At 42.7% G+C, this 10,845-nt stretch overlaps 1 protein-coding gene across 1 annotated transcript; it reads right to left on the reverse strand.

Moving 5' to 3' along the window:
• Positions 1-1,088: 1,088 nt before the first annotated feature.
• On the reverse strand, positions 1,089-2,269 carry BOLA1 (bolA family member 1). Its single transcript, XM_047082977.1, has 2 exons — positions 2,175-2,269; positions 1,089-1,830 (listed from the first exon to the last, which is right to left on the reverse strand). Exon 2 carries the CDS (start codon positions 1,825-1,827, stop codon positions 1,414-1,416), a length of 414 nt encoding a protein of 137 aa, XP_046938933.1. The 5' UTR covers positions 1,828-1,830; positions 2,175-2,269; the 3' UTR covers positions 1,089-1,413.
• Positions 2,270-10,845: the final 8,576 nt, after the last annotated feature.

Below are 10,845 nucleotides of genomic sequence, written 5' to 3' on the forward strand. Positions count from 1 at the left end.
CGAGATCATGACCTTAGCTGAAGTTGGACACTCAACTGACTGAGCCACCCAGGAGCCCCTCATATTTCTGTTCTAATCAACACATTTTCTGACTTTTTATGGTAGCTCTCAAAACTTCTTCCTTTCCATTCCTACAGCTGACCTTGAAGTCAGGGTCCCATTTTCACTCTTGGTTGCTCTCTATGCTTCCAATCTCCTATGCCAACCTCCTTACACATCACTGCCAGAAGGATTTACCCCAGAATGCTCTTTGGCATGTCCTTCCTCAAAACTCTTCAATGACTTCCTATTGTCCAACCAGATGCAGTCGAAACTGTAGCTCAAAATGGTCATGATGTATGTTAATCTTTTTCTTTAGTATCTAGATTCTCTTGCCACATTAAGGTCATCAAGGTACTTATCTAGACATCACTTGAGCTCCCCTCAGAAATAGGACTTTAGAAGGCTTGTAAGAAAAAGGGCTATACAAAGTTTTCTCCATCTTCTATACTCATATTCCATGTTATCTTTTCACTGCCTTAGTGTGTTTTCACTTGTCTTGTAAGGATTTTTCTGTTTTCTTTTTTAAAGTTTATTTATTTTGAGATAGAGCACAAGCAGGTGAGGGGCAGAGAGGAGAGATAGAATCCCAAGCAGGCTCTGCACCATTAGCATGGAGGCCTACGCAGGGCTCGAACCCACAAACCGTGAGATCACGACCTGAGCCAAGATCAAGAGTCAGGTGCTTAACCAACTGAGCACCCAGGCACGCCTCATAAAGGATATTTCTGAGAAATAAATGCAAATCCTTTTGGAAATGGGTAGGCTGATAGAAAACCAAACATTCTCCCAGTAGGAAATTCAAATATACTTATAACTCCTGCCTCGTCCAATCGGTGGCTGCAGTTTCTATGCTTTTGCTTGAGCTCTTCCCCCTCCTTATAACATCCTTCCTCTCTTTTCTGGTTTAATTCTGTGCTTTCCTTTAAAGATCCAATTAGGTCACTCCCCACAATGAAGCCCTTCTTGCCTACTCTAGGCTACAGGTATCTTTTCCCAAGAACATCTGTAGCACTCATTCAACAGGCCATTATCAACACAAAGCAGTGTATCTCCTATGATAATTTATCTTTTAATGTACAGGATTATTTCCAACTCATCAGGTCTGGTGATTCCTTAGTCACAATTTAACATAAAACGACTAGGCAGCTTTTCCTAAATAGTCCAGGGCAAGGGCAGTGGTGAGTGATTCTCTTTCCTTGGATAAGCTTTGATCTGAAATGAGTTGCTATCTCCAGAGGATATATATGTACGTGCTGGATGAATGGGGCCCAAGGATCCTTGTCCCTTACAAACACCAGACCGTATTGAAGGGAAGAAAGCCCGTAGTTTATTCCCAAACCATTAGGATCCTAGTCTTCCCTCTCTGGGGGCTCAGGGGGTTCCGCGAGTTTTCTTGCTCCCACCCAGGCAAGGGGGGCTTGCGTCCAGTTGAGGGTTCTCCTTCCACTGGGCGGGGGTCCGTGCCTGTATGGCCAATGCGTGGACCGGCCCAGCCAGCTCCTCAGACAGCGCAGCGTGGACCAGCCGGTGCCGTTGCAAGGGGCTCAGTCCCTCAAAGCGAGAGCTCACCACCGCCACGCGGAAATGTGTCTCGCTGCCCGGTGGGACCGCATGGCCGCCGCTCTCGTTGCGCAGCTCCAGCACCTCGGGATTCAGGGCCTGCTCTAACTTCGTGCGAATGGCTGCCTCGACGGGACCGACAGTCCCCAACCCGGCGCTGCTCCGGGACAGACAGACACGACCGGCCATCGAGAACAGGCGCCCGACCAGCTGCACACTCAGCATCCGCTAACGCAGAGACAAGGCCCAGAGCAGTGAGGGTCTGGGCCTTCCACCTGGTGAGAGCCCCGTCTCCCACCTCCAGCCGCCCACGTCCACACCCGGCTCCCGCAGGGTGCCCGCCTCGACTCCAGACACCGCCCCTTTCCTCCGGGTGACGCGGGGGGGCGGGGGGGGGAGGGTTGGCCTCCAGCCGCGGACGGCAGAGGAGCGACGGGGGCAGGGGTTGGAAAGGGCCTCCGAGAGGCACGTTTAGCAGGAGTGGGCTGGGGGTTGCAAAGGTAGGGTATGTGCAATTCCGGGTTGTGGTTGAGCCACTCTCCCCTTTGAACCCCAGGCTGGGCCTTTTCTACCTTCCACTCAGCCTTGGCTACCGCAGTCGTCGCTCAGAAACCGACTCCTGAAGTTCTCGGCGAAATGCGGACCCCGCGTCTTGAGGCACGCTGGGAAATGGAGTTCTGACTACGCGATAGTAGCCTGGGCAGACGCCACGTGATGCCCCGAGGTCTCACGGGAATTGTAGTCTGTGATTTTTTTTTTTTTTTTTTCCAACTCGTGGTTTTAGGTTTTGAAGCAGAATGATGCAAAAAACAAACAAAACAAAACAAAACAAAACAAAACAAAACAAAAAACCACCACCGGGAATTCCTGCGCAGTTGGGACTGCTGTTATTTGTTGCATTTTATTGTCATCTAGCTGAATTCCTTTATTTTATATACGAGAAAATGGAAGCCCATTTCATTTACTGAATACATAATTACTGAGCGCAGACCAGTCCTGAATAAAGCAGGCCCTGTCTCAAGGAGTGTACAGAACCCTGAAGATGAGCAAGTAAGCAGGCAATTACAATACCGTGTGCTAAGTGCTATGATGGGACTGGGAGAACAGGATTCCAAGGAGTCATGTCTCCCAGACTTGGGGGTGCAGAGAAAACTTCAGAGGAGATTTTAGGGTAACAGTCTAGAAGAGACAGCACGAAAGCCTATCTCAGCTCCTCGCAGTCAGGCTGTAGTAGTTGCACATGCAAAGGCCAGAAGAGGGAACTTTGGGGGAGTGGTTACTTTAGGTGTACTTAGGTGTAGTTGGAGCCCATGGGGCAGAGATGATGGCGATGGGAAGTAAGTAGGAAGGCCTGCCTGGGAGAAGGCAGGGGCTAGACCATACTGCCTTGTGGGCCAGTCTTTTTCCTGGGAGCGATGGGAAGCTAATGAAGATTTTAAGCAGGGCTGTAACAGGATGAGATTTTTTTTTTTTTCCAAGATGATATATAAGCTTTCAATTTGTATTTTATTTTGTATCTTTAATATTTTATCGATTATATCTCCATATATTCCTAAGTATTTTCCCCAACTTCTAATTCGGGAAAAATGTCAAAGCTGCAGAAAATCCAAAGCAACGTCTTCTACCTTTCACTATTTTTTACATTTATATATATAATATACTTATACATATATACTTATATATTTAAGTACTTTGTATATATCTATATACTTTAAAAATATATTTATATACTTTTTTTTGGTTGAACCACTTGAAAATAAGTTGCAGATAGCAGACATTTCACCATTAAGTACTCCAACATATATCTCCTAAAAACAAGAATATTCCCCTATATAACCACAATAAACTTATCACACTCAAGAAATTTAACATAATGACATATATTTTCCCTAGCCTTAAAAATTTTTTTAAACTTTCAGAAAAGCTGCAAGATTAGTACAATGAGCACCCTGTTTACCCTTCATCCAGATTCACTGACATTTTACCTGACTTGCTTTGTCTCTCTTTGAATTTGTATGTATATAATAACAATAATGAAATAATTATTATTTTTGCTGAATCATTTGGGAATTAGTTGCAAAAATGTTTACATTGCACCACTATCTACTTCAGCATGTATCTTCTGAGAACAAGGACATTTCCCTACATAATCACAATACCATTACTACACTCAAGACATTTAACCTTCATATAATACTATTATCTATAGTTGATAGTTGATAGATTTCCCCAGTTGTCTCATTAGTGATCTTTATAGTTTTTTATTTTTGGAAAGCCAGTCAAGGATCATGCATTGCATTAAACCATCTTTAAATTTGTGTTTTTGCAAAGATCACTGGCTGCAGTGTGAATTGTCAGAGAGGTTAGAGAGCAACCAGGGAGAGCAGCTGGGAGGTTACTTGTAGCAGTCTAGGTGAGAGATGATGATGGCTTGGATCAAGGTGGCAGCAGTAGAGGCAGAGGTGGAGAGAAACTGTGCTTACAAGATATATATTAGGAGGGAATTCACAGGATGTGGTGATAGGTTAGTTATGGGAGGGGAAGTGTCAAGGATGAGTATCAGGTTTGTGCATCTGGATGGATGGCATTAGTTCCATAAGATATGGACTACTGGAGGGGCACCTTGGTGGCTCAGTCAGCTGAGTGTTCAACTCAAGTCATGATCTCACGGTTTGCATCTGACTCAGTTTGCATCTCTCAGTTAAGCATCTGACTCTTGATTTTGGTTTGGTGATCTCACGGTTGGTGAGTTAGAGCCCTGTGTGGAGCCCCGTGCTGACAGTGCAGACCCTGCTTGGGATTCTCTCTCCCCCCCACCCTCCTCTCTGCCTGGCCTCTGCTCATGTCCCTGTGGGCACACATGTGTGTGCTCTCTCTCTCTTTCAAAATTAAACCTTAAATTTTTTTTTTTTTAAAAGAAGCTTGGAATTTTCAGTTATGCCCTCATTCTCTTGAGAAGGGAGAGGGGCTGAAAATGAAGTTAATGATCGATCATGCCTACATGATGAAGTTTCCATCAAATCCCAAAAGTATGGAGTTTGGAGAGCTTCTGGGTTGGTGAACATGTGGAGGTGCCGGGAGAGTGGCATGCTGGAGAGCCCCTTCCCATATACCTTGCTTTATCTCTTCTATATGGATGCTCAGCTGTATCCTTTATCATATCCTTTTATAATAAACTGGTAAATGTAAGTAAAATATTACCTTGAGTTCTGTGAGCTGCTCTAGCAAATTCATAGAGCCCAAAGGAGGGGTCAGTGGAACCTCAATTTATAATCAGTTGGTCAGAAGCACAGGTGACAGACAACCTGGGCTTGTGGCTGGCATCTTAAGCGTGTGTGTGTGTGTGTGTGTGTGTGTGTGTGTGTGTGTGTGTTGGGGTGGGTGGGGCACAGTGTTATAGGACCGAGCCCTTTAACCTGTGGGATCTGATGCTATCTCTGGGTAGAGAGTGTCAGAACTGAATTAAATTGTAGGCCAGGGGTGTGGGGGTGCCTGGGTGGCTAAGTCATTTAAGCACCCAACTTCAGCTCAGGTCGTGATCTCATGGTTTGTGAGTTCAAGCCCCGCATGGTGTGAGGTCCAGCCCGACTTTGGGGCTTCGAGCTGACAGTGCAGAGCCTGTGTGGGATTCTCTCTCTCTCTCTCTCTCTCTCTCTCTCTCTCTGCCCTTCCTCACATGCACGCTCTCTCTCTCTCTCAAAAATAAATAAAAATAAACTCATAAAAAAAATTGCAGACCACCCAGCTGGTGTTGCAGAAAATTGCTTGGTGTGGGGAAAAAGCACACATTTGGAAGTGAAATGTTTTATGTGACTAGTGAAGGAGATTCACAGGGAAGAAACACACAGGAGATAGACTGAAGTAAGGTTTTCCCTGACACAAGTGGAAAATTAAGTTCTTCCAATATATGATCCCTCATTCTGATACACAGATTATCCAAATGTTAACATTTCATCAGGTTTGCTTTATTTCTATGTATCTATCTACACACATATAATTTTTTTGCTGAACCATTTGAGCATAAGTTTCAGAGATAAAGCCCCATTTACCTCTAAGTACTTGGGATGGTTAATTTTATGTGTCAAATTGACTGGGCTATTGGGTGCCCAGATATGGGGTCAAACATTATTCTCGGTCTTTTTGTAAGGGTGTTTTGGGATGAGGTTAACATTTAAATTGGCAAATCAGATTGCCCTTCCTAATGTGGGTGGGCCTCGTCAGTCAGAGGCCTGAATAGAACAAAATGGCTGACCATCTTTGAGAAAGAGAGTTCTTTCCTGCCTGAGTGCCTCTGATTTGGGACACTGGCTTTTTTCCTGCCTTTGGACTCAAACTGAAACACTGACTCTTCCTGGGTCTTCAGCCTGCTGGCCTGCAGACTGGAATTGCAGCATTGGTTCTCTTTGTTCTCAGGCCTTTGGACTTGGACTGGAACTACACCGTCAGCTCTCCCGGTTTCCAGCTTGCTGACTCACCTGGCAGATCTTGGGACTTGTTAGCCTACATAATCGTGTGAGCCAATTCCTTATAATAAATCCTTCTCTATCTCTCTCTCCGTATATTTCCTATGTGTCTGTTTCTCTGGAGAACTCTGATATTTACTAATGAGTATTTAGTTAAAAAAAAAAAAAGACATTTTCTCACATAACCACAATGTAATTGTCACACTCGGGAAATTGACATTGATATAGTACTATTATCTAATATACAGATCTTATTCAAAATTTGTTAATTTTCCCACTAGTGTCTTTTGTATAAAATGAAAAAAAAAATGTTCTGGTTCAGGATCCAATCTGGGATCACATGTTGTATTTAGTTGTTAGATCTCTTTGGTCTCCATTAATCAGGAATAGTTCCTTAGTCTTTGTCTTTCATGACTTTGACATTGTTGGAGAGTACAGAACATTTATTTTGTAATGTCCCTCAATTTGGGTTTGTCTGCAGATTTAGGATATGCATTTTTGGCAAGAATACTGCCAAATGATATTGAGTCCTTCTCAGTGAACCATACCAGTGGGCATTAGCTTGATTTGTCTTATTGCTGATGATAATTCTGATCATTTGTTAAAGGGATATCTTTCAGTTTCTCCATTGTAAAATTCTTTTTCCATTTGTAATTGTGGGTGATATTTTGAGTCTATGTACTATCTTGTTTCTCATTAAGCTTTTGTCTACTAATTTTAGCATCTGAGAAGTGTATCTGAAGCAGGAGTTATTGAAGATGGAATGAGATCATCATGGATGGGTGGGTGAGGAAGTGGGTAAGGGTGAGAGAGCATATGGTGAAAAAGACTCCAATTTTCTATTAAATCACCTTGGCTAGCATGTGAAGATGGTATTAGAGGAACAGGAAAAATAGAAAAGCCGTTCACAGTAGTATGGTGAAAGATAATCTGAGTGAAGGCAGGAGATGGGCTAGAGAGAAATAAATTGATCAGAATGCTGCTAAAAAAGATAGAATCTATAGGACTTGCTTTTGGTCAGGCCTTTGCAACTTGCTAATCCAGCAACTGATAGGGAATGTTGGGAGGCTGTGGTTGGAGAAGGCCTTGCTAGGGAGGTGATTTAATCAGAGATCTGAATGACTAGGGGGTAACTAACCATGAGGAAAGAGAGATCTGGGCAGAGGGAATGTATTCATTATGTTCTGGATGTGTTATGTTAAGCTCAGTGTTGGCATACTTGTTGTTCTTAAATGTATTGGATGGATGTGTGAACTAATGTGCAAATAGGGCTGATGTCATTGTTATTTCTGTTGCAAAAATAAATGGAAGCTTTGTAAATTGCAAACTCCACGGGGCAAGTTATAGTGTCTTTGTTTTTAATAAAAACATAGTAAGAATAATATCTCCTTTTTAGTGAAGGTTTGTCTTGGCCAGATTGAGACTTTTAGAGGCTTTGAACATCAAAAGATTATGGTGGCCACCTCAGGTGTAATTAAACAAAACAAAACAAAAAACCAATAAACACTAATCTATGACATGAGGATGGGGTGTCTAACAAAATACTCATTTCCCCCCATGATGATTACTTCAATATTTGATCATGAAAAACTTAATTTGTGCTTATTGATGTATAATTTACACATAAGGAATTTACAAATCTTAAGTGTACAGTTTAATTCTACATATGAATACACGCGTATCAAGATACAGAAAATTTCCAGAACCTTGGAAGGCTCCAGGGAAATCAATACCACCTCCCCACAGGTAATCGTTATTCTAACTTCTATCACCATAGATTAGTGTTGCCCATTTTAAAACTTCATATAAAAAGAATCACATAGCATGAATTCATTTGTGTTTGTCTTCTTTTGTTCCACATTGTCTGTGAGATTCATCCAAGTGCATTGCATTTCTGTTTGCTGTATAGCCAGGAGTGGAATTGCTAGGTCATATGATAAACCTAATGTTTATTTTTATGTATGTATGTATGTATGTATGTATGTATGTATGTATATATTTAAACTTATTTATTTATTATTGAGAGAAACAGAGAGAGCACAAGCAGGGAGAGGGGGTAGAAAGAGAGGGAGAAAGAGAACCCCAAGCAGACTCCATGCTCAGCACAGAGCCTGGTGCGGGGCTCAGTCCCACAACCACGAGATCATGACCTCAGCCAATATCAAGAGTCAGACACATAGCAGACTGAGTCACTCAGACGTCCCCCTAATGTTTATTTTTGAAATGAAAAATTGGTTCAGGGGCACCTGGGTGGCTCAGTAGGTTGAGCATCCGACTTCGGCTCAGGTCATGATCTCACGGTTTGTGAGTTCAAGCCCTGTGTCGAGCTCTGTGTGGACAGCTCAGAGCCTAGAGCCTGCCTCGGATTCTGTATCTCCTTCTCTCTCTGTCCCTCCTCCACTTGCACTCTGTCCCTCTCTCTCTCAAATATAAATAAACATTTAAAAAAAATTTTTTTTAAAGAACAATTGGTTCAAAGAATTTTGGGGATGCCCCTGCTCTGTTGGTGCTAGGTACTTTTCTAAATGTTTTACATTTATGAACTCTCTTAATTTTTACAACAGCCCCATGAAGTACCTAATATTACTTTTTTTTTTTTTTGATGTTTGTTATTTTTGAGAGAGAGTGAGCGGGGGAGGGGCAGAGAGTGAGGGAGACAGAGGATCCAAAGAAGACTCTGCTGCTGTCAGCGCAGAGCCTGATGTGGGGCTTGAACCCATGAACTGCAAGATCCTGACCTGAGCTGAAGTATGACACTTAACTGAGCCACCCAGGTGCCCCATCTACTATTATTACTTTTGATTTACCAGTGAGGAAGCAGAGACGCTTAGAGGTTAGGTAACTTGCCCATGATCACATATCTGGTAAACAATGCAGAGTCAGGCTGTAGAATTTGGGCTCTTAAACATTAAGCTATTTGGCCTCCTAATACAGCTTTGGGACCTCTCAGTTTCCAGGCTCTGTATTAGGTTCTTTACATTTATCATCATTTATTCTAACAAGTCTGTTATGGTTGGATATATATGTATATATATATATATATATATATATATATATATATATTTGTTTAGTTGTTTAATTGACGAGCTTCCAGTATATCTTCCATCACTCTGGCTATCACAGTCTACTATTTATAGGTGGCATTTGGAGAATGGTTCTTGAGTAAAGAGAAATATTTTTGAAAAGAAGACACTAATTCCCTAAGAGTGTTATTTCATGTATTCATGCCGAAAACATTCAATTACCTTTTTAAGAGCCAGGTAGAAGGAATTAAGGACTCAGATTCAAAGATGAAGAAGACATGGTCTCTCCCTTGAGGTGGTTACAGAAAGGAAGTGAGACCAAAGCCAAAGCAGAGTGGTAAGCACTATCACCAGGATTTGAACACAGAGGTGGGTACCCTGAGGCTGTGTGCGTATGGGAGTAGGGAAGGCCTCATGAAGGAGGAGGTGATATCTGGGCTGAAGGAAGGTCAAGAGGAAGATGAAGCCTTCTAATCAAAGGCAAGTGTACATGCAATGTTAGGGACCTATGGAAAGGTCCTAACTGAATGGTGTGCAGCTCACTATGGAGGAGGCTGGAGGTGGTGGTTGTGGTGACAGAGGTGGAGGGAGAGGGGAAGAGAGAGGACTATGGAATGGGGCTAGAAGGCAAAATAACGGTTTAACTGGATTCCTTGGGAAGGAACTCAGTTGCCTTTGGTTAAAAATCCCGGCTGCCTTTTTGTTAAAGGAGGTAAGATCCAGTCTGTTTGTCTGTGATGGTGTACTACTTTTACGGATGGCCTGCTCTACTTCACGTTTTAATAGCTCTGGTAAGAATGCTGGGAAAAGAGCTCTGGGGAGCAATAGATAGTAATTGAGCCTGGTATAATTTGTGGGAGATTGGCCTATCTAAATTAATCTAATAAGGTTTTATAGCTGGATGGAATCTAAAATATTAAATCTAATTTTCTCTCATTCTCTTTCTCTCTTTACCAGAGAAAGAAGGGGAGGCTGTGTAAGTTAAGTGGCTCGTGAAGCCCAACATCTAGTGAGTGAAGTAGTGTAAAGAGCACAATTTTTGAGTCAGGCAGACCTGAGTTCTAACCATGTCTTAGTAAATGGCCATGTCACTTTCAGCAAGTGCCCTAACTTCTCTGAGCCTTACTTTCCTTTTCTGTGAAACAATTACATCTACTTCATTCTACCTACTTCATAGGTAGCCCCCAGCATAGGGCTTATCACATAAGGTTCCATATATTCTCTTTGCCCTTCATCTTTCCTAACAGCACAGAGTCATTGTGATAGAGGTAAAAAAGAGATAAAAAGTGGAAGAGTTGGGGAGGTCAGTGCCCCCTCAAGCAGGGTCTCTCAAGCTACCAGAGTTATAGTAGCCCCCCTGCCCCAATCTGGACTGTCTGGGTTCAGACCCTGTAGGTCTGAAAAGTTGACACTGTCAGAACTTCCAGCGTTGATTGGCTCATTGGGGAGAGACTCACACTAACAAAACAGACAAGAAATTTATGAATAGTCTAGGGTGCAAATTCATTAACTTCTAGTGATGTGTCTTATAACTAGCTCATGCATTCTCAGTCTCATATTTTTATCTTGAAGTAGAATAATCAGAAAGTTGTCGAGCCCAGTATCTGAGCTAAGAGAGTTGGGCAGTCTTCAGAAATATTTCATCCAGGTTGTAAGAAAGGCTGATGATTTCACAACCAAGGACCCTTGGTTGTGTGTGTATGTGTGTGTGTGTGTGTGTGTGTGTGTGTGTGTGTGTATTCACAGTGCTGGAGAAA

The sequence above is a fragment of the Lynx rufus genome, unplaced genomic scaffold, assembly GCF_022079265.1.
Source record: "Lynx rufus isolate CCGP_SWC_20201006 ecotype Redwood Valley unplaced genomic scaffold, mLynRuf1.p SCAF_2, whole genome shotgun sequence".
NCBI classification, from domain to species: Eukaryota; Metazoa; Chordata; class Mammalia; order Carnivora; family Felidae; genus Lynx; species Lynx rufus.

Bases quoted from the DNA above. Each gene is read 5' to 3' on its own strand.
- BOLA1 (XM_047082977.1), bottom strand. From the start codon at position 1,827: ATGCTGAGTGTGCAGCTGGTCGGGCGCCTGTTCTCGATGGCCGGTCGT.